General features: G+C 52.7%; 1 protein-coding gene across 3 annotated transcripts in view; it reads right to left on the bottom strand.

The window, feature by feature from the left end:
* The window catches only part of RFX1 (regulatory factor X1), a 30214-nt gene that overhangs the window by 1212 nt on the left and 6287 nt on the right, over window positions 1–22715 (bottom strand). The window contains exons 2-20 of one of the 3 annotated variants that reach the window (XM_080937366.1): window positions 21920–22258; window positions 15986–16095; window positions 15746–15829; window positions 14766–14873; window positions 13317–13430; window positions 11884–11976; window positions 10447–10541; window positions 8152–8518; window positions 5868–6049; window positions 5139–5258; window positions 4710–4822; window positions 3513–3631; window positions 3281–3390; window positions 3044–3195; window positions 2867–2964; window positions 901–1050; window positions 619–827; window positions 230–383; window positions 109–154 (exon numbers count right to left, since the gene is read on the bottom strand). In XM_080937366.1, the coding sequence (XP_080793492.1) occupies window positions 109–154; window positions 230–383; window positions 619–827; window positions 901–1050; window positions 2867–2964; window positions 3044–3195; window positions 3281–3390; window positions 3513–3631; window positions 4710–4822; window positions 5139–5258; window positions 5868–6049; window positions 8152–8518; window positions 10447–10541; window positions 11884–11976; window positions 13317–13430; window positions 14766–14873; window positions 15746–15829; window positions 15986–16095; window positions 21920–22217 (2722 nt within the window). In that variant the 5' untranslated portion in view covers window positions 22218–22258. The remainder of the gene's footprint in view (window positions 1–108; window positions 155–229; window positions 384–618; window positions 828–900; window positions 1051–2866; window positions 2965–3043; window positions 3196–3280; window positions 3391–3512; window positions 3632–4709; window positions 4823–5138; window positions 5259–5867; window positions 6050–8151; window positions 8519–10446; window positions 10542–11883; window positions 11977–13316; window positions 13431–14765; window positions 14874–15745; window positions 15830–15985; window positions 16096–21919; window positions 22259–22715) is intronic. The other 2 variants (XM_080937367.1, XM_080937368.1) reach the window with 2 other exon arrangements.

Raw genomic sequence — 22715 nt, 5'->3', positions numbered from 1 at the left:
CCAGGCCCAGCTCAACGACAGACCAAAATTTCCACGGGCACTTGGCCTCCCCCATCATCTGCCCCTACCCCTGGAACCCAGATCCTAGGTGGGAACATGCATTGCTACCTTTGTCAGGGTCCAAGGGATTCAGTGAGGTGGTTAGGTTTGCAAACTGGAAGAAAAAGCAAAAGGTCAGGGTTCCACTACCTGGTACTTGCCCACGTCCCTAGTACCTCAACATGCATACCTCTCCCATGACCGCAATTGGGGTCTCGCCCTTGGCCTGGGCCACTCTGTGCTCGATCAGGTAGTACATGTACTCGTCATAGAGCAGCCGGATGAGGTGGAAGGAGCCGAAGCTGGCAGCACTGCGCAGGGTCAGGTCCCGGATTACCATGGAACTGGGGGCAGTGACCAAGAGACTGTCAGGATGTCCGGGCTATTCACCCTACTCTGCGGCTGACAGGCGTGCTGGGTCCTTGTTTTCCCCGTTGTCTCTTGAGAGCTAACAGGCTTTCCCTAGCCCTACCCACCACTTCTCGCAGGTGCGCCTTTGAAGGAAGGTCGTCTCTAACACACGCTGGGATGCCCCCGGTCTCATCCCTCCCAGCCAGGACCCGGCTGCACAGCGCGCACCTGTAGAAGGACCACTTGAGGAGGAAGAGCTTGGCCGCCTTGGGGAAGCCGGAACTGCCTTGGTAGGGCTTGAGCACCTGGCTCACAACGCCGTCCAGCCAGGCTGCCCATTGCTCCAGTGAGTTCTGCTGCTGCAGCGTCACCTTGAAGTCCTGCTCCAAACGCTGCACCACACGATCCTCGCAGCGACACACCCACGAGGCCTGCTCCTGGGGCGCAGCAGGCAGCCGCTCAGCCTTCTCTCCCATCACTCCCTCCTGACCCAGCCCCAACTGTGCTCACCTGGACATTTGCGAAGTCCACGCGATTGAGGTCGCTTAGCATCTGGTTGATCTGTGCAGTGTTCTGCAGCACTGCCCGTGCTGCCTGCGCCAAGTGGTTGAGTGACGTGTAGCGCCGCAGCGTCTGTGCGAAGGCGCCGGCTGCTGCCACCTACATTAGAGACAGCAGGCTAGAGGCTCGGACACAAACCCCAACAGGCCTCACCTGCTGCCTGCTACCCAACCCCTTTTTCTTTCTTTCTTTCTTTTTTAAGATTTATTTATTTATTTATTCATTTATTACATATAAGTACACTGTAGCTGTCTTCAGACAGACCAGAAGAGGGCATCAGATCTCATTACAGATGGTTGTGAGCCACCATGTGGTTGCTGGGATTTGAATTTAGGACCTCTAAAAGAACAGTCAGTGCTGTTAACCATTGAGCCATCTCTCCAGCCTGAGACTCGTTTTCTTAAAAACCAGAAGGGTGCGCGCTACTGCTTCTGTTTGGAGACCAAGGGTGGACCTCAAGTACTAGTGTGGTTCAAACATTCAACTTACTTTGTTGGCATACTGACAGGCAATCCACCCACCCATCCATCCATCTATTCACCCACCCATCCATTCTGGACTGGGCTAACCTGGAACTCTCTGGCCTTTGCCTCCAGAGTGCTAGGATTAAAGGTGTGGGCTACCACCAGCTAGCTACTTTTCTATTTATTTTGTGCATTTGGGGTTTTGGTTGTTGCTTTTTGAGACAGTGTTTCTGTAGCCTTGGCTGTCCTGGAACTCACTCTGTAGAGCAGACTGGCCTTGAACTCAGAGAGATCCCACCTGCCTCTGCGTGCTAGAGGCGTATGGCACTACATCCTGCTTATTTTGTGCATTTGTGTGATGGCCCACTCTCAAAAGTCAGAGGTCAACTTGTAGTGAGTGAGTTCTCTATCCATCTTTTGGATCCCAGGTTCAAATTCAGGTTACTTGTATGGAAGGCAAGTACTTTTATGCACTGAACCATCTCCCTGGCTCTGGCTGACACTTTTTAAAACTATGTGTGTGATGGTGATCAAACTCAGATCCATACTTATACTAAGGCAGTGTTTACCACTGAGCACACCCCCTGCCTCCAGCCCCAAATTATTCGGGTGTTTTTTGCTTTTTTCCCCCTTTAGTCTTGCTCTGTAGTCCAGACAAGGCTCAGGCCCTTTGGTGGTCCTCATCCTTTGTGCTAGGATTACAGGTATATATCTTCACACCCAACTCTTGCCCATTTTCAATGAAAGACACAACAAAGTCCTGCCCTCCAGTGCTGAGGCTGGAACCCAAGGCTCTGCATAAACTAGCTTAAGAGTGCACCACTGAGCTCTGTCAGATACAGGCTTGCTAGGTATAGTGGGCCATAACTTTAATCCCAGCACTCAGAAGGCCGGGGGAGGTGACTCTGGTGACTTTGAGGCCACCCTGGTCTACAAAGAAGAGTTATAGACCAACCAGGGCTACATAGTAAGGCTGTGTCTTAGTAAGTAAATAGATAGATAGATAAATGGATGGATAGATGGATAGATGGATGGATAGATGGATAGATAGATAGATAAATGGATGGATGGATGGATAGATGGATGGATGGATGGATGGATGGATAGATGGATGGATGGATGGATGGATGGATGGATGGATGGATGGATGGATGGATAGGTAGATGGATGGATAGATGGGTGGATGGATAGATGGATGGATGGATGGATGGATAGATGGATGGATGGATAGATGGATGGATAGATGGATAGATGGATGGATGGATAGATGGATGGATGGATGGATAGATCGATGGATGTCTTAAGCACTGAAACCTTGGGAGCCTTTCAGATATGGGTCCCCAGGTATATACAGCATAAGAATGCCTGGAGCCAGCCCTGAGACCCTTGAAGGGGAAGTCTTCACAGGCACACAGCAGGTATTAGACAAACCTTCCACCCAGTCTACCCACCTTCACCCGCAGCATCTCCTCAGGGATGTTCACCATGGCGTGGGTGAGCCAGCTCTCCAGGCTCTTGGCAAAGTTCCGGATTGCTTGGGTCAAGGCACCTGAGGAAAATGGGGGTGCTGGTTAGGGTAGGTGGGGAGGTGCTTTCCGGGGAGGGGAGGAACTACCACCAGCACTCACTGGGGATGGGCCGCAGAACATCAGGGATGAGGATCTCCACCAGGCCCTGGTACAGCACATTGTCACAGTGCTTGGTCCACTGAAGCACAGGCTGGAACTTGGAGAGGAGCACCAGACTGGCCCTGGGCAGCCGCTTCTCTACCTCGTCATGCCTGTAGGAACCCCCCAACCCCCAGTCAAGGGCACGTGTAATCCCCACATGCAGGGGCCACCTCCTTCCAGATCCTGGGGACTCACACTGCCAGCGGTGGTGCCTCGTTAGGCTGGCTAAGGTTGTATCTCCAGAAGGTCTTCCACAGTGTCTCTACCAGTGTGAACTGGAGGTTTACCATGACGTCCACAATGGCCTGTAGGGTCAGGAATTCACAATGGAAAATGGCAAAAGGCCATTATGTGGCTTCCTGCCCAAGGCAGAAGGCCAGTTTGCATTCAAGGCCCACTCAGTCTCTCAATCATGTGATAGCCCTACCTCACAGTGCTCCCGGTACAGGACCTGGAAGGCCTTGATGTCCCCAGGACCAACACCCTCAGGTAGCACTTTGCCCTGGAGGTCCAGCTCAGCAAAATCAGGGAGGCTCCTGGAGGCATCTAGGAGTAAGAGCACCATGAGGACCCGTGTCTACCTGCCTACTTCTTGTTTCCTTTGGGGCTCCAGTCAACTATCACCTTTCCAACATGTGTTGATCCCCATGTATGGGGTGAATGGCTAGGCTCAAGCAGGATCAGCTACTTGCCCAGGGTCCCATGGCCCCCTGAACAGAGCATACAAGATGCTTCTGCCAGCCCCAGCCTGTAGATGATTGCTGATTCTCACTGATCCTTAGTCACTTGATACAGGCAGCCTCCCTGTGGGTACTAAAGGCCCTATTTGTAGGCCACCAAGGAGGGCCACAAACTTTGTGGCAACATCTCCCACCTCTCACTCCCCAGCCACACCATCACTGTCACTCATCAGGCTAATCTTAGCCATCAGCATCACCGTCAGGGCTTGAGTTCTTTTGTGCATCTTTAGTGTGTGTAGAAGCTGAATACATACCGTGGGTGCACACTTGCCCTCTCAGTTACTAATCCTAGTCATAGAGACACAGAGTTGCATGCCAGCAAGGATGGAATCACCTTCGTGTTAATGAACCACTGTTTGACTATCCAAAGCATTACCTGTTGGTGTGGGCTTCACTCGGGGTACATAACACAGAATCTCTGACTACTGAAGGGAATGGGGTGCTGCACAGCCTGAGACCTCAGCACTGTGGAGGCTGAGGCAGAAGGGTCATGAATTCCAAGTCAGCCCCGAATATACCTGTGAGACCTGGTCTCCAAAGTATGGGCTAGTATGGTGGCACACGCCTTTATTCCCAGCTCTTAGGGAGCAGAGGCAAGCAGATCTCAGAGTTGAAAGCCAGTGTAGTGCTCTACACAGTGAGTTCCAGATTAGCCAGGGCTATATAGTGAGACCCTGTCTGAAAAAAAAAAAACCCACAAAATTCAAAAAACCCAACAACCCTCCAAAATGGGGTTGGAGATCTTGAGAGAAGGTTTCTGGGGCTAGAACAATCCTATAGAGACAGAAGCAAGCAAGCCTGAATACCCACCAGACTCCCCCTATGGACCCTCCTGAGTCCCCTGGGGCAGGCTGCACTGCCCTGCCCTGCCCACCGGCTCTCACCCAGGAACTGCTGGTACTGCTGCACCTGGGCGCTGATGTCTGACAGCCCTGTGCTCTGCTGCCCCACGGCAACACCGTTGGCCACGCCCTCCATCTTCTGGATGGGCTTGAGCCTGGAGGGGAAGGGGTAGTGGGATGCTGATGGGGAAATGGGCCAGCTGGGGGAGGGGGAGACAAGCTACCTGGTGGGGGGATAACCCAGCTATGTGGGGATTAGGTTCCTGAGGGGATGGGCCAGGGTGGGGGATGGGTAGCAGGTGAGGTCTGATGGAGGGGTGGCTGGGGAGGAGGTGATGAAGGGCCACCTGGAAGGGATGAGCCATTTGGTAGGGTTGGGCAGGCTAATGAGTGTTGTCTAGGGCACGGTCGAGTGGTATGGTACAGCCAACTTCGCAGTTCCTGCTCAGTTCCAGAGCAGGAGGCCCCTACCTCTGTTTCTGCGAGAAGGGCTGGCCTCGCATGGCCATGTGCTGCTGGTCCTCCATCAGCCGCAGCAGGGGTGAGCTGGCTTTGATCCGCAAGCCATAATAGTGGTACTTAGAGTTGCCCCTGGGAAGGAGGAGGGGTGACTTGGAGCTTTAACCAGCTGGGCAGGCAGGACACTGGGTCTCATGCTTTCCCCTCATTTAGGGGCCTGGACAGAAAGCTTCCCAGCCCAGCTGAAGAACATGGCTGTGTGCCAGGAGTGAACATGGCAGTATGAGTCACTGCTTGCTACCAATTCTGATACCAGGCAAACACTTGGCAGACTCTAGGCTGTTGGTCATAGAGCACATGAGGTGCTGATACTAAGCATGTAGCCCCACTATGCTTTGTCTCTACCCCATGAAGGAGGCTCCTGACCGCCTAGACAGAGGAGAAACTGAGACACAGAGGATAAGTCCATGCCCTGTGGGTAATACGAATGAACAAATGAAAGCATGCATGCACTGATGCCTGAGGAACTATCTGGAAGAGATGAGCAGGAACCCAGAGATCGCTGAGTAAGGAGATGGGGTGAAGTACAGGACAGGGAAGATGGCCTGAGCAAGGGAGTGAACGAGCGGCAAGAGGGGCCTTGCTAGGTAGTTCAAGATCACTCGGAGTGGAGGTGGGTCATGTGGGCCGAGTGTACTCTCTCCCGGCCAAGGGCAGATGAGGGGAGGGGGCGGGGCAAACCTGGTTCCCAGCCGGCGCGTGCGCAGACCCATGAATACAGAGCGGATGAGCTTGCCGAAAGAAGCAGCATTAACAGGCTCCAGCTTCTGCTCCTGGCAGTGCAGCAGGTAGTGGCAGTAGAGGGTGCTCCGTGGCAGGCTCACGCCCTCAGCGGTCTCGTAATTATCCAGGAGCCACTGGACCTGGGGCATACGAGAGGACTGGGTACTGTGTGGCTGCGTTTTCTGCAACTGCTTTCCACTGCGGTTCTGAAAGCCACTCTGGTCAGCTCTAAGTTACACATCCTGTCACCGTATTCCTGGGAACTACAGTCTTTCGAAATTTCTAGAACACCATTGACTAATACACTTGCTACAAGCCACCTGCAGCTATTTAAAGACAAAGTTGTTAATAGGTGAGAGACGAAAATTAAGTCTTCCAGTCACAGAAGAGTCCATCTGTGGAACATTCTAGAAGTGATGTTATAAAGGTGGAAAGCATTATAGATGGAAAACCAAATTCATGTTCCTGGTGGGGTTCAGAGTGTTCAAAGTGAGGTAGAAGAAGGTGAAAATATACCTAAACTCCCAACACTGGGGAAACGGAGGCAGAACAATTGTGAGTTCAAGACTATCCTGGATTACAAAGGAAGGGTCTGTCTCAAAAACAGTGGACAGAAGCCATCCTTGGTCCCAAACCAAGATTTCTGGATTGGATGTTCTGTTAGGGAAGTGGGACTACATAAGGAGCCCTGTGGAGGGTGCCTGGGCATTTATCACTACCTCTTTATCAACACTGCTTTTGTTTGTGTGTGTAAGTGTTCATGTGAGTGTGGAACACAGGTGTGAAGGCCAAAGGTTAGGGTTAGGGTGATGTTTTCCTTGGTTGCTCTGCACTAGTTACTTAACTCAGTTGCTTGTTTTTGTTCTGTAATTTCATTTTATGTGTGTTTTGCCTACATGTATGTCTGCCCCGTACAGGCCCTGTCCGCACAGGAACCAGAAGGTGTCAGATCTCTAGGACTAGAGTTACAGTATGAGGTGCCATGTGGACACTGGGACTTGAACCTGGGTCCTCTGGAAGAACAGCCAGTGCTCCTAACCACTGAGCTATGTCTCCTGCTCCACTACACTCCCACCTTGGATTTTTAAGACAGTATCTCTCACTGAACCTGGTACTTGCAGTCTGGCTGGCCATAGGTGAAGCCCAGGTACCTTTCCATCTCTGGTCCTTCTAGTGTTAGGTTTATAGGCTTGTGACACGCTGGGGATCCAAACTCAGGACCTTCTGTCCTCGCAGTAGGCACCTGATTACTGGGCCATCCTTAGCCCCTTTCTGTTAACCGTTCTTACTACATTCATTTACTTATTTTGTGTGGAGAGAGTATCCATGTAAAAGTCGGGGGAGCTGGTTCTCTGCCACCATGTGGCTTTTAGGGATTGAACTCAGGCAGTCAGGCTTAGCAAGGGCCTTTACCTATGGAGTCATCTCAATAGCCTGTGTGTCTACTTTTGGAAGAAGTCCACTATAGTCCTAGCTAGGTTGGACTATAATTCCCAGTCTGGCCCTACACTTGAGGTCATGCTTCTGCCTCTCCAGTGCTGGGGTCACACAAGCATGTACCACCAACCAGTGCTTGGTACCATATTTATAGCTTCCTGTAAACCTATAATTCTTTCAAATAAAACTGAAAAAGGAAAAACACACAACACAGTTCCTCAGGGACCTCAGCCACCTGGGCTCAACAGTAACTCAGGGTGAGAGATGTCTAGTCCAGGCGCAGACAGGTTCTGCCTCCTCCTCAGACCTGTTCATTGTATACATGAGGCCGTGTGGTTCTGAGCAGCGCCTGAGGACCCACTGGGTTGTGAAATCAGGTGGTGTGCAAGCAGTATTTTTAAAATAGACTAAATAAACTAGTACAGACCAGCAGCCAGGGTGCGCTGTTATGTGGGGAGGGTGCAGGGAACATGGTGTTTTGACCCGATCCATAGTCCCTACTGATAATGTGCCCAACTTGGGCTGAAATTCAGCTCTGCCAATGTGATTCTAGGAGCTCACATCTCCCACTTCCTATCGAGCCAACACCAATTCTGACTAGGGGCATTTCTGCAGCTGTCCCCAGAGCATCACATAGCAGCCAAGGTGCAGAGTGGCTGAGCAACACCTAAGGCCACACCACATATGACACCAGGCCCTAGGTCCGGTGAGCACCATACCACTAAGCTATGCCTTGGGTCAAACTTCTGTTCTCTGAGTAACCGAGTGCTCAACCCCCATCTCTGAATGAGGCTGGAACACTTACCGTAGCTGGTGAGGCACGGGTGGTGTGGGAGTAAGACTGGCTGGCGTTGCCTAGCATGTAGCCGCCTTGGATCACGTAGGTGCCTGCTCCACTGCCGCCGCCACTGCCACCGCCACCGCCACTGCTGCCACCTCCCCCGTTGCCCCCTGCACCCACACTGCTGTTGCTGGCCCCAGCCTCGCTGCTGGACGAGCTGGCGACAATCGGGCTGCCGGACACATACATGGGCACTGAGCCACTGCTGGCCACCGTCTGGGAAGTAGCCGGCGTGCTGACCTGGCCGGCTGTGCCTGAAGCCTCATAGTAGCTGGTGCCTGCTGTCTGTGTGTAGATCGGCGTCTCAGGGTACTGGTAGGTGCTAGAGCGGCTGCCAAGAATCAGACATGAAGCAATGGTCATTATCTTGTACTAGGAAGCAGGGGTTCAAGGAGAGGACCAGAGACGCCACAGAAACACCAGTATGGTCCACCTTCACGCAGAAGGGACTGGGGGTAGCCTAAGCATTGGATAGGCAACCACTTTCTTGTTTTCTAAAAAGTTTCTTTGTATTAACTTATTACTTGGAGAGGGGCACGCACACGTGCCATGGCACATGCCCAGGTCAGAGACAACTTGTGGGAGCCGGAGCTCTCCTGTGTGGGTCCTGGAGACTGAACTCAGATTATAAATCTTGGCAGCGAGCACTTGCTGAGCCATCTTACTGGCCCGCACTGGGCACCCGGGGATCGCTCTCCGTACTACAGGAGAAAACAAGGCAGGGTCCAGAACTCAGAACACATACACACTTCCCCCGGCAACAACAAGTAGTTCTCAGTCCAGAAAAGGGAAATAGCGGGAAGGCAAAGGACAAAGGATTGTAGGGCAGGCAGAGGAGTAGCCTCCACTACCCCTTCCTGGCAAGGAGCTGCCCCTCCAACCTAGAACATGTACTGAGTGCCCAAACTGCAGATCTAAAAGGTACAACTGTAGCAAAACATCCATGACATTTGTCCATCTCTGGAGGCTGCAGACCAAAGGAGGGGAGGGCAGGGAGAGGAGAAACGCCATGATTGCCTCCCAGTCCTCCCCTGAGCACCAGTGGACAACCAAGGTTGGGATGAGGAAAAGATCACCCTGTGTGCAGACAGAAGGCTCTGTGGAGAGGGGACAGTATTGATCTCTGAGCCCTCCCAATGTGCCAGTAATTAAAGCAGGAAAACTTGAGCCAGGCAGGTGGCTCAGTGGGTAGGGGTGATTGCCACCAAGCCTTAAGACCTGGGTTTGATCCCCAAAACCCACATAACAAACAGACTCTGTTGGCGCTGGCACTGCACTTACTACATGGTACACAAACCCTCAATACACACGCTCGAGTGGCACTGCCCCTCCCCCTCTGCCCCCATGAAGCAAGGTGGCTCTGGGGTCAGAGACTCACACCACCACACCAGGTTCTCACCTAAGTCTGAACTTGCTTCTCATGTCTGATAAGTAGGCCATTTCCTGATTCATCTCCCTAGCCCCCAAGAAAAAAATTAAAGCAAGCCTGAGGAACTGGGTTTGCTCCCTGTGACCTGTGTAAAGAGGGAAAACTGACTCCTTGAGAATTCTCTCCCATCTCCATGTGTATACAGTGGCATGCACACATGAGCACACACACACCCTCCCCATACACATAAATAAGTCAATGTAATAAAACAAATCTTTCTGCCTCTAACTCCCCAGTGCTGCTGGGACAGGATGGTTCTACGCTCAGAGTATTTCTGAGAAGAAGCACAGAAACAGAATACACTAATGACGTTGTGAGGGTCAGAATGAGAACTGCTTTTTCCTGCATAACTACTAGGTAGAAAAATTTAGCCTTGTGGTAGGAGTGCACCCTTTGATCCCAGCACTTGGGAGGAAGAGGCAGTCAAATCTCTGAGTTCAGCACCACCCTGGCCTACAGATCGAGTCCAGGACAGCAGGGGCTAGACAGAGAGACACTGTCTTAAAAAACAAAACCAAAAAGTTTATGTTATAAAAATGTATGTATAAATGCATACATGTATATATGTGACATGTACACATATATGTATGTTTTTTCTTTCTCCTTTTCCCACCTAAAACCCTGATCCATCTAACTGCACAGCCCCTAATTTGTGGAGGTACCTTCCCGAAGGACCTGTGTCTCACCTGCTACCAGCGGTCTCTACTCCTGGCAGCCCCTGTGAAGTTCCCACATGGGTGGGGCTGTCACCTCGGCCTTGGAGGTCAGCTGGGAGGTAGAACTGTGGCCCTAACCAGAGCTGAGCCCCTTCCATCCTTCTGCCCACTTACATGGCACTGGCTGTGTAGCTGGCATCGCCACCTTCCACGTACTGCACCTGGCTGGAGTACACATGTGGGACAGGCACCTGCGGGAGTTGTTGTACCTGGAACAGGAGGAAAAGCAGGGTCGTGGGTCAGGGCTGGCCACCACTCACGGTCTCCCTGATGCCCAGATAAGTCCCCAGATGGAAGGCTGCACATCACAGCTCTCCGACTAAGAGGGTGGAAGGCTTAGGTAAGGCCTGGCCTCAGTTGTGGCTGGAAAACAGGAGGTGCTGGTATTCTCTGCTTTGGCAAAGAGATTTCTTTGGCTTATGAGCAAAAGAGGGGACACCAGATAGAATTCTGCAATGGGCTTGGGAGGTGGGTTTGTAATTTAAAAACCAGGCCTGGGAGTCTTCTGGAAACAAAAAACGTTTCCCAAGCAGATTAGGGGTGGAGGCTGAAGAGGGGTCAGTTGATAGAACAGAACCAGAAACAACTGACAGCACCTTAGGGATGGGTACCTGGTAGCCCACCTCCACCCCATCCCTGGCTTGCAGGGGACCCAGGCAGAATATGGAATGACTGGAAGCACTTTGGGGATGGGGCAAATACTTCTCACCCCACCCTCCTTGGGCTGCAGGGGCGGAGCCTGGGAGCCTGGACTTGGCGGCGGGCCATAGCGGCGTGCTGGGCCAGATGCCCTTCCCCTGCCCGCCCTCCGAACCCCCGCAGTGCGTCCGCTGTCCGCCGCCACCTACTTTGAGGGCGGTGCCGAACACTAGCACCTGGGGCATTCTGTGGATCCTGACCCTCAGGTCGGGGCTGGCTCGGGCCGAGAGCCCAGGCTGTGGCTCGAAGACCACCCTCTGCTGCGGCAGGAGCAGGTGTGGGGGCAGCACGCCCACCAGCTCCACCCACTGCTCCACACCCGGCTCGTATTGGGGCGGCTGCTGCTCGCTGCCTAGCTGCAAGGCCTCGCCGCAGCACGCTGGCCCGGGCCCGGGAGGCCGGGGCGGCGGCTCCGGTGGCGGCGTGGGCCGGGTTTCTTGCTGCTCTGCCTTCCTAGCGGGAAACTGACTGTCTGAGCTCTGGAGGACAAACAGAGACACTGGGGGGTCACCCGGCTGTGTGCTCATGGCCACCCGGATGAAGATTCCCCACCTGGGATCTCCTTAGGGAAGAGAGGAATGGACTGGGCACTATCAGTCCTCTTTCAACAAGACCCGTGTCCTGAGAGGTCAGGTGCTAGGACAGGGACGGATTCAGGATGAAGTCTGAAGCCCAGGGCTAGAGTGAAGCCCCTGACTTCTACCGAGCTTCAAACCTCAAGGGCTCCCATTGTCCCCGCCCTGTAGGGTCCCCAGGTGGCTCCCTTCCTCTATCTGGATTAGGGGCCTGTAGCCCCAGCCACATCCCAGGACCAGTCTGATTGCCCCTGACACAGACAAACAAGACACGCACCTCTTGAGCAACGTGAACTGGCTGCAGTCCCTGCACAGTCAGCTGCTGCACTGGGCCAGCTTTGGTCTGTGGAGTGGCTTGGACTACTGACCTCTGGCAAAGAAGGAGAAAAGGAGGCAAGTCCGGCTATGGTAACCATGGCAACTAGGGCAGCATGTCCCATGCATGCTCAGAACAGCCCTCTTGGGAAAAGGCTGTGGTTCCCCAGACGGAGAGCAGCCTTTCCATGTGGGGTCCAGTAACACAGGCCTTCCTGATTCCTTACTGCCTGACTCTGCCATCTGGAGGTTCAGAGTTATTCTAGCACGGGAAGGGAAATACCTGTGGATCCTCTGGATTGGAAGGTTTCTGTTTCCTCTAGGAAAGAGCCTATGGCAGCCTGGTACTGAGGAACCTGGAGCCTTAGGAAAGCTCTCTACCACTAAGCTACACCCCCAGAACTCTTTCTCAATTTTTATTCTGAATCAGGGCTTCACTACATTGCCTAGACTGGCCTTGAAGTTGAGATCTTCTGGCTGGAGCCTCTCAAGTAGCTGAGGTTATGAGGGCACACAAATCCAGTCTTGTTTTCTTGAGAAGCCAAGAATCCCAAAGGTTAAGCAGTTAAGCAAGGAAATACAAGACCATCCTTGCATCTCGGCCTGCTCAGGCCACGGTGCTGGTATTAGGAAACTCAGCCTGCTTTGGAAGGGTGAGCACATCCTGAGAATGGGAGGCTTAAGACATGGATCAATGGTTTAGTAAACCAGTGTCTTTCCAGAGGACCCAGGTTCAATTCCCAGCACCTACACAGCAGCTCACAACTTTAACCACTTCTAGGTACATACACGGTGCACAGACCCACAAACACTACACTCATTAAAAAAATTAAATGTAAAAACTGGGGGCCTTAGAAATAAGCAGGGACTTGGCCTTGGTACTTCCTTTCCCCAGTAAACTGGCTCAAAGAGCCCAATGTGTATTGTTGCTTTTTGGCTTTGCAGAAAAGAGATGGAACCCACGGCCTGTGGACAGTGGGCAAATGTTCACCCTACAGCCTTCCCAATTTCCCAAAGTTGGTTTTCTTTTCTTTTTTTCGTGTGTGCGTGCGTGCGTGTGTGTGTGTGTGTGTGTGTGTGTGTGTGTGTGTGTAGCTAGCTCTCATGCAGGGCTCAGGGCTAGAACTCAGGTTATCAGGATTGGTGGCAAGTGTGCTTTCCCACTAAGCAATCTCTCTGGCCTACCAACATGGGTTTTAAAAAATGTAATGTGCCCTGTGAGGCACCCCTGTAAGTGTCCCAACTAAGGACACTGAATCTAGAGAGAGGCAAATGCTCACATGGTGGGCTAGAGCGGACCCCATCTGCTTAGCTCCAACTGGCCAGGGATCCAGACATGGGTGGCTACTTGGCCTATACCCCTGGCCCTAGCTACTGCCCGCCCTAGCCAGGCACCTCTTGGGTGACAGGGACAGTCTGCTGGACGCTGTGGACCTGTAGTTGCTGCACAGTGCCTGCAGGAGTCCCAGCCGTCTTGCTGGTGGAGTTGTTGGCCTGCACTGGTGACCTCTGTAAGAGAACAAACAGTGACAGTGTCAAGGCCGGCTGTGCTTGTGTCTGGGGCACCTAGGCCCTGAGAACCCACCTCAGAAGGACTCCGGAGAGGGTGGGATAGCCTATAGCAGCCACAAGCTTTGCTCTGCAGGGCTCTACCTAGACAGGGCTGCAGAGAGCCTCCAAGAGAGCCAGAGGCCACTTGTAGCTTCTGTAACCAGAGGGCTGCAGCAGAGGTGAGGAAGAGTAGGCTGCGAGCTGCCCTGGTCCTGAGACCCAGCTCCTGCTCCTGTCAGTGACATCAACCTTCACCTCGAGCTGCCCCTACTGCTTGCTGCAATGGATGCTTCAAAATCCCCATTTCCCCGTGGAAATGGAGAGAGATGCGCAGGGCCACGCAGCGGGCCTGTGTTTGCTCTGGGGCACGCTCTACTAGCTTGAATTGCAATTCTGATGGGAGGGAGCAGATGAATGGTGGATTTACTAGCTCTTTCTGAGACAGGGTCTTACTGTAAAACACAACTTAGCACCACACTTGAACTCCTGCTTCAGCCTCTGTATACAGATGTCTCTACACAGGAGACACTGGGCTGCAATGCTGGAGACCTGCCCAAGGCTCAGCTAAGCCTGGCATCTATCTGGCCCTGTGTTCGCTCGTTCTCTCTTTCTTTTTTCCTTCTTTTTCTTTTCTTTCTTTCTTTCTTTTTGAGAACGTGTCTTACTATGTAATAGTCCTGACTGTCCTGGTACTCAATATGTATACTAAAACAGGCTTGAACTCAGAGATTCCAGTCTCTGCCTCCCAAGTGCTGGCATTAAAGGGCCCTGCTTGGCCCTGCACTTTTAATCTATGCTCAAGACCACCTGCAGCCCACTGCCTCCAGGCCCTTACTCGTGTGTGTGTGTGTGTGTGTGTGTGTGTGTGTGTGTGTGTGTGTGTGTGTGTGTTCCAAGCTCCCATGATGGGGCTCTATTCACCCTGAAGCTAGAAGAGAAAATTCTTTTACTTTCAGATTACAGCTCTCTCAGCCTCAGCTGGCATGACAGGGCCTGGAAGGCATTAGTTGGATAAATACCACCAGAGTCAATGGGGCAGGCTGGTGGGACTCGGGAGCTGCAAGTGAGCTCAGGGCAAAAGAGCTTCACATGAAGCCAACCTGCAACCCAACATGCAGAAAAAGACAGGAGGACCTCATGTTAGAGAGCAGTCTGCTCCAGAGAGGAGATTGGTGCTAGATTGGATAGCACTTTAAGACCCTGTCTCAAAAGAAAGTGATGGGGGCAAATATGCTGTAATGGTCCATGGCTAGAACCGAAAACGATGGGAAGATATCACCGAGGCACACCTACCTCAGGAGCAGAGTGCACCTGTTGGGTGCTGTGCACCGTCAGGGAGACTTGGCCACCCTTAGTGCCTGGCGCTGGGCTCTGCACCACCAGGTGCTGTGTGGGGAGAGCCTGAGGTCAAAAGAAAAAGGAGCATGGTCACTAGCATCAGCAGCCACAGCCAAGTCTTGGGTTCTGTTTTTCCGTGTTAGGGTGGAACCTGGCCCTCATAGTATGCTCCAACCTTCTGCACTCTGGTACCCATGCACTAGGAACATTCTAGACTCACCACACCTGTCAGCCCAGGGACTGCCCCATACCCTGACACAGTACAGTTATGGCTCTAATCCAGAGCAGGTGACACACAGCTCAAAACTGAATGAAGAGCTTGTTGAGTCCTGAAGTCAAGAAGTTTCAAAGCTAGAACTGGCTCCTGGCTCAAAGGCATGAAATGTGTTCTAGAGCCCAGTGTGAGTGCATGCCTGTAATCCTAAGATGAGGGGTTCAAGGTCATAGTCTACTGTATATGCAGTTCCAGGCCATAGAACACCCTATCTCAAAACATCCCGTCAGAAGAGAACAGTCTTATCCTTACAGTCCGAGAGCACTGGGTTAGAATGTGATAAAACCACGTTTATCACACCCCAGTGCTGGGTTCCAGCCCAGCATTCTAGCACAGTCCAAATATGAGCTGAGAAACTAGAAATGGTCAAGAGTTCCAGCACCAGATTGTGGCTTCTTGGACTCCACTGTACGCTTCTGGGTCTGGACCCACAGGCTTTCTGCCGTTGGTTCACCCCACTCCTCAGCCCACTGACTCTTGAGGCTGCTTGACCATCAGCCTCCAGGGTATTTGATTTTGTCTCTAGAGGACACTGCCCAAAGCCAGGAGTTGGGGCAGCCTGTGGATAAGACCCTTGCCTAGGGCCCTGGCAGGAACAAGGACAAGCAAGCAGTAAGGAAGTGGTTCTGCGCCCCCCGGAGGCTGGAGCCAGGAACCTTACTTGCTGTGGCACCTGGATGTTGGTAAGCTGCAGGGGTGACACATGGCCTGGCTTGGTCTGCACACTTGCCTGGACCAGCAGTCGCTGTGGAGACAAGAAGAAAGGAGCTGAATGAGGGCTGCTTACCAGGAAGGGAGGGTGGAGGTGGCTGCTGCCATATCTTGATAAGACAGGTAAACAAATGTTCATGGTAGGAAGGTAGGGGAGAGCCTCTTCCCCCTAGAGAAGGTCATGTCCTACCTGCTGGGTCCCCTGCACCTGCTGTACCACTTGGGTGGGGACACCGGTCTGGCTTGCTGTGGAACTGGGGCTGGCTTCTGACACAGTCTCACTAGCCCGCATGGCACCTTCTGTGGGAAGAGGTTGGCAAGTCAGCTCTGCCTACTGTCTCTGCCTTTACTCCAAAAGTTAGCCCATCAGCAGAGGGCAATGCAATGGTCCACCCTTAATGAGACCTGGCCTCTCCATGTCTTGCCTGGCGTTTTCTAGCATCTATTGGAGGTATATGGCGGGATGGGATGAGGACACACATGACTCAGGATACTCGACATATGGAATTAGCCCCTGGCCTTTGTTCTGAAGTATGTCTGAGGAGCCTCTTTCCCACAAAAGCAGAACTATGGGTATGAACAGACAGGAGACTGGATCCTCACTCCCTTGCTCAAGTCTTGGCAGCTCAAGAAGGACCAAAATACTGAGTGTGTCTCCTGCCTTCTTCGGAAACAACAGGTGGTCAGAAGTGCTCTAGAGCCTTCTTCCCATACCTGAGTGGAGGCAGCAAGGGGTTCAGAGCCCAAAGTGCAGGCACTTATATTGGCAGGCTGCCAACATGGTGCCCACCTGCTCCCAGTCCTGCTGCCCAGTCACTGCAGGTACCTAGCAGCATAGGAGCAGCAGTGTGTGCAGGAGCTTTTATACCCAACACCTTGGGGAGCTAATCCCTACCATGGCTCAGAACTCCTTCATGTCCTCTTAGATAAACAATCTGCTTCATTCAGGCTGCCGAGGGGTTTGGGCTAGGACCCAGAGATGCTCTTATCAGAGGCAGGTCTCATTTTATGCACATACTGCTAAGTGACTCATGGGACAGTAGGGAAGTGTGGAGGGACAGTGCCCCCAAGACACATGGCCAGATTCTTGCTCAAGCTGGGAAGTCACCTGGCCCACCCACTACATGTACCCTAACTAGTTCCCCAGTAGCTCAGGGACCAAGGTCAGGAGGGGTAGCCATGTGCCTGTTCTCATTCTGCAGTACTGCCTAAAGGAACCAAAGCCCCTGGTCCATGTTTCTGGGATCCGGCAGGGGGTAAAGGCAGAGGCTCCCCAAGTTCCTAAAGGGCTACATGGAAACAAGGGTCATGAGAAGGATGGCGGTGGACACTGATGCTGTGCCTAGTGTACCATGTGATGCTCTAGGGGGTCCGTTTTCACTTGTAGATTTATGTTAAGCTGATACATGACTGGACAGTAGAAAGGCGAAGAAAGGTCCAGGAGGGGAGGAGAGATGGGGGTGGAGAGAGAAGCAAGATGAGGTGGAGAAAGCAGACCTAGATCCAGGTGAACTTAGTTGGTGATAAGCAGATATGAATATTTTAAGGATTTCTGTCATTTTATAAGGTCATTTTATCTCATATAGACGGGCAGTTTGTGTCTTTGTCTATTAGATGTAATATTATTGTATGGAGGGTTTGTGGATTGAGAATTTAATATATTAACTTGTATTAAAAGCTATCGGGCCTTGGAGTAGTGTTTGTGTTGGGCAGTGGAGGAAAGAAAACGCTGGGGCAGTAATATCTACCAGAGACAGAAACTACAGGGCAGGCAGAATGAACTGCCCAGGAAGGGTATCTTGTGGAGAATGTAGCTCATGGACAAGGTGACGGAGTTGTGCGTACAACTCCAAACTAGAGTGGCATCCGTGGAGTGAGACCAAGGGGGCCGATAAAGAGATAAGTCATCCTTTTTAATATTTACAGCAACACTCACTCTTCAGGTGACAAAGACCTTGTATCACCCAGCCATGGGTCTTGGCCTGGGTCCAGGGAGTCCCTGTTTACCCACACTGCCCAAACCCCCCCACACACACACCATTTCTAAGTTGCTGATCTTATTAGGCAGAGTCAAACAGACTGGCTCAGTAAACTGAGGCACTCAAAGACACTGTAAGGTTGAAGTTTCCAGAATAGGGCTCAGCCTCCAGCAGGGACACAGGAAAAGGGCCTGGCTAGGACGGAAGGCTGGCCAAGTCTGCCAGAGAGTATCAGAATATGTCCCAGAGATGGCCAGATGTGAGGGAGTTGTCAGGAGAGACTTCCTGTGGCCCTTCCCAGGCTTATTGGGTACCTTTTCGTGGGAATCTTCCCTCAAAACTGCTTTGGTTCTCTGGGTCCCAGAGAAGGCCCTCTCCCTAAGCTGCTCTGGGGGAAAATCAAGCTGGCCTAGAGTCACAGCTCTCATCCTGTCTCCTTCCTCCCAGTAACTGGGCTGTCTGGAATACAGGGAGCCATGCCAGCTCAAGTATGGGCACTGGACTGAGAAGACCCATGGCGGGCTGCTAAGACTCTGGGTGAGAAGCCACACAGGCATTGGCCCTGGCCACCTGCAATGTCCAAGGGGCTGGCTCTTGAGCCTCTGCTCTAATCAGGGTCTATTCCAGAAACAACCCTGCTATCACCTGCCTTGGGGTAGTGATGGGGCTCTTCCCTACCCATCACTAGGAGGGTGAATGGGCCAAGGCTTCCTAGCTATGTTTTGAAAGGTGGGCTGGAAGGAAAGTAGGAGAAAGCTTAGAGTCTAGGGACAGTTGTGTTTGTTGGCCAACTCTCTTCTGAGTGTGGGCATAAGCAGGGAGTTAGGAAACAGAGCTAATTCCCTGTTTGAATCAGAAAGCCTCTCTCCATGTGGTACCTATTCCTTTAAGTACGCAGCTCTCCCACCTCCACCTGTTCACCCCTCAGCTTAAAGAGAGCAAGCTAGCTCTTCAGAGGCTGAAGGAGGCTCAACTCTGCCATTCTCATCAGCCAGCACCCTCTTCTTGCTCCGGTATGATATCAAACATCAGGACAAGGTTCTGGGCCCCTGGCATCCCCAGGACTTATGTCTTCTTAGATCTTAATTTTCCCATCTTCACTGGAGATGCTGACAAGCAGCTCCCATTTTCCTCTTGTGGGCACAGCACTCTTGAAGAGGCACAGGTCCTCTGGAGAACCACAGGCTGAAGGGAAGCAGAGAAGCCTGGCAGCTCTGGTCTGCGAGCTCCCTGGTCCCTCTGAGCAGGTCTGGCTTCGCCTTCCCAGCCTATTGCTCAGGCCTTCCACCTGAGTTCTAGAGTCCTCTCCGGGGAGCTCAGGATTACAGATCTGTACTGTCTGACCAGGGAAACCTGAGCTCCCTCCCATCATCTCCAGTCCCTGTAGGGCAGAGCACGGCAGGCCCAGACTAGAGGTCTCAGCTTACTCCTGCTGCCTCCTCAGTGGCAAGGGACAGCCCTTCCCCTGCACACTTCCTGATGAATCCAGATTGTTCCTGGCTCTGGAGCTGGCCTAGGAACCTCCCTGTCTACCCTCTCTAGTGTCAGCCTCCCCTTCCTCAAAGGACTGGCTCACGAGGACAGCCTGGGAGAGGGAGTAGGAAGACACCAACACAGGAGCTGGGTGGGTAGCAGCCTCCCTCCTTTTCCTCAGCACTCATGAAGGCAACAGTGACACTTACAGGGAGATCCTACCAGATCTCAGTGGGATGACATTCCCAGGAAATGGTAAAAAGCAGGCAACAGGCCACTGTCTAGCCAGAGGTACAAGGCTGGCACAGTGACACTACAGACAAGACTGCAGCCAGCCCTACCTGTGCCGTGTCCTCTCACAGCACGCCCTCTCCACCCACAGCTAGTGAGACTCTGGCCTGGGACTTTGAATACCACGTTTTCTCTTGGTTGCCATAAAGATCTAGGAGAAGCTGAGGCAGGGCCTAGAACAGTGTGCCTCACCTCGGTGTGCTGGGCCAGTCCTATACCCACCCAGTCATTGCACAAAGACCTAGAGACAGAAACCCTGTCTTCAACAACATCATTACCATATGATGAAAAGTAAGGATGGTGGGGTCAGAGGGCAGGGGAGTGGCTTCTGAGGAGACTGGAGATGAAGGTAGAAGGGCTAGGCTGGGTAGGCTAGAGGTAGAAGGTGCCAGGGTAAAAGGAGAGGCGGTAGCTAAGCTGGTGAGCTGGCATGGCAGGAGGCTGGGGAGGCTCCAGCCATCATGTCAGGGCACAGAGCAGGAAGCTGCAGGACCAGACACAGGCACTTGGAGCTTATCAGGAAGCTGATGACACAGAACATTTTTTTGAGATGGGACCTTGATTTATAGCTCATGTTAGCCTTGATCTCAACTCCTCCAGCCACAACCACCCCAGTGTGATTATAGGTGTGAAGGGGTGCTTTTAAAGCCCTTTTCTGAGAGGGGTAGGGGCCAGCCTTCCAAAACTGCAAACTCCCATGCCCTAGCCCCAACCCCCCAACCCCCATCCCACCCTTCCTCCCCCCTACCCCCACCCCCACGCTCTGGAATTTTGGTTGAGATAGGGTGTAAAGAAGCTCCCCATGGCTACTGTGACAGGAAGGCATCGGAGGCTAATCAGAGATGGCCATGGACAAGGTAGAGGTAGAGAGTCTGGGTGGGGTTAGGAAGGAGAGAGTGGGCAGAAAAAGAATGGAGTAAGAATACCCAGAGAAGCAGGACAAGGGTAGAGGCTAAGCTGGGCCTGGGTGGGAGGAGAGGTCTCACAGGGGCCTGTAGGGACCAGATGTCACCAGCTTCTGAAGAGATTGAAGCAAAAGGATGACAAAGTGAAGAAGGCGAGGCCCAGTTAGCGTGAGCTCGGGGAGTGTGGGCAACTGATGAGACCATGTCTCAAATAAAAAGTCACTGACAGAGCGGTGGGCTAGAGTGTGTGAGGCTCTGAGTTCAAACCCCAGTACTGGAAGAAGGGAGGGAGTGGGAGTCATGACACTTCAGGACTGGAGCAGACAAGACCCGAGCCCTGCCCTGCCCCACCCTTTGCTGCTGTGGGTCAGACAGGTGAGACAGAAGAGAGAGGAGGTGACGAAGGAGAAGGCAGGCATGCAGGACAGGTCTGAGGTAGGAGGAAAACCATCAGGCCCCGCCTAGAGGCCAAGAGTAACAAATCCAGGATGGCCAATGGTTCTGAAATGATGGGGCCCTAACGGGGAGCTGTCAGGAGCAAGGTTACAGGTGGCTGCAAACTGGGTGTACACAAGGAAGCAGTAACCAAAAAAGGTAGTAGTTTGAGAATATCTGACTTTAAAAAAAAAGTATTCCCAGCAGGAGTCGCAGGAGCCTGCAGGAGAGGCTGGGACAGGCAGGTCTGCTCCGCCTCTGAGGTGATGTTGATGCAGTGGGGCCAGGACCTGATCCCACTAAGGTCAGAGAGGCTCAGGTGGCACAGAGAGAGCAGGGACACTGGCAAGGATAAGGTGTCACACTGGGTGTCATGGTGAGTGCAGCTTCTGCCTCCTTCCTCTGCTTCCCAACAAGGGGAGAGGCTGGAGACCTATGGTGACACCCCAGAGGGGCAAAACAGACCTCAGGCTTTGAGTCAGAATGGGCACCTTGAGCTGTGGCTGGGCTGCTCCTTGGTTCTGACCTTCCCTTTATCACACCCTCATGCTGTGCCAGCTCTAGTGCATTAGACCTTTCCCATGGCACAAGGGTAGCTCAGGAACTTGCTTGGCCACAAGGTCTTGCTCCTCCAAGGAGGAGAGGGGATACATCTCAGCCATCTAGACAGTCCCTCTTGAGGACCCCTTCTAGGCCGGCCTACTCTAAGCATGTCTCACACATCCTCATTTAGTGAAGCGGCTATGGTAAGACCTAGGCAGAGACCTCAGGACAGGTGGGCAGCCTGATGCTTGTAGGTGTGTGCAAAATGAATGTCACCATCCCATCCTCTTTTCTGAGGACAATTTACTTGGGGACAGATAAAAAGAAAAGCATCCCAGTGGGATACAGAAGCTTCTCTGCTTGTCCTGATTCCCTTTACCCAAAGATGCCCTGATTCCCATAGGTTGCCCTGGAGAGGATCCCTGGATGTTGAGCTCCCCAAAACTCCTCCCAGAAATGGTCCAAGCACTCTGGCCACAAGTGTAGATGTAAACTTACCCGAAACGGTGACCACGATATACTGCTGAGCCACAGGGGATGGGGCAGGTGTGGCAGGCTGTGAGGGTGTGGGGGCAGCCGGGAGTTCTGCCACATACTGCTTCTGGCTGCCCGGAGGTTGCGTCTGGGGCTGGGGGCTTTGTAGCTCGGTGACATACTGGGGCTGGGGGGTTGCTGCAGTGGGAGGCTGGGGTGCTGCTGGGGGTGGTGGCTGGGGTAGGGCCTGGGGCGGGGCCTGTGGTGGCTGGGATGCTTGTGGGGCTGCCTGTAGCTCAGTAACATAGGACTGTGTTGCCATGCCAACAGTGAATGATAATAAATAAGGCGGTTTTCCTCTTCCTTGAGTAGAAAAGCGGGGGAGAGAGAAACAGAAAAACAAAGAAGAAGAAAAAAAGAATTAATCTACCAGCAGAAGGAAACAGCCAGCTCCCAGCTCCCTGGAGATGTCTTTGGGCTCATCACTAACTTGATTAAATCCCTGGCTATATGACCCATCCCTGTGGGGTATCTGGGAACAGATACAGACAGGACTCCTCAACCTCATCCTGAGCCAGGACTGCTGCTCTTGCCCTCCACCCCTGGCACCTGAACATGCCCACAGGGACAACTCCCAAAATGCCAGTGGCCTCTAGAGCATTTATGTCATCTGCTTACCAATGAGCCCAGGGAAAATGTATGCACACACACACACACACCACTCTGTGACAGAGTCTCACTATATAGACCAGGCTAGCCTGGAATTCACAGAGATTTACCTGCCTCTGCCCCTGAGTGCTGGGATCTTTCTTTTGGTGTT

This window comes from Micromys minutus (assembly GCF_963924665.1).
Source record: "Micromys minutus genome assembly, chromosome: 24".
Taxonomy (NCBI): Eukaryota; Metazoa; Chordata; class Mammalia; order Rodentia; family Muridae; genus Micromys; species Micromys minutus.
This window is presented reverse-complemented; position numbering and strand designations above follow the sequence as displayed.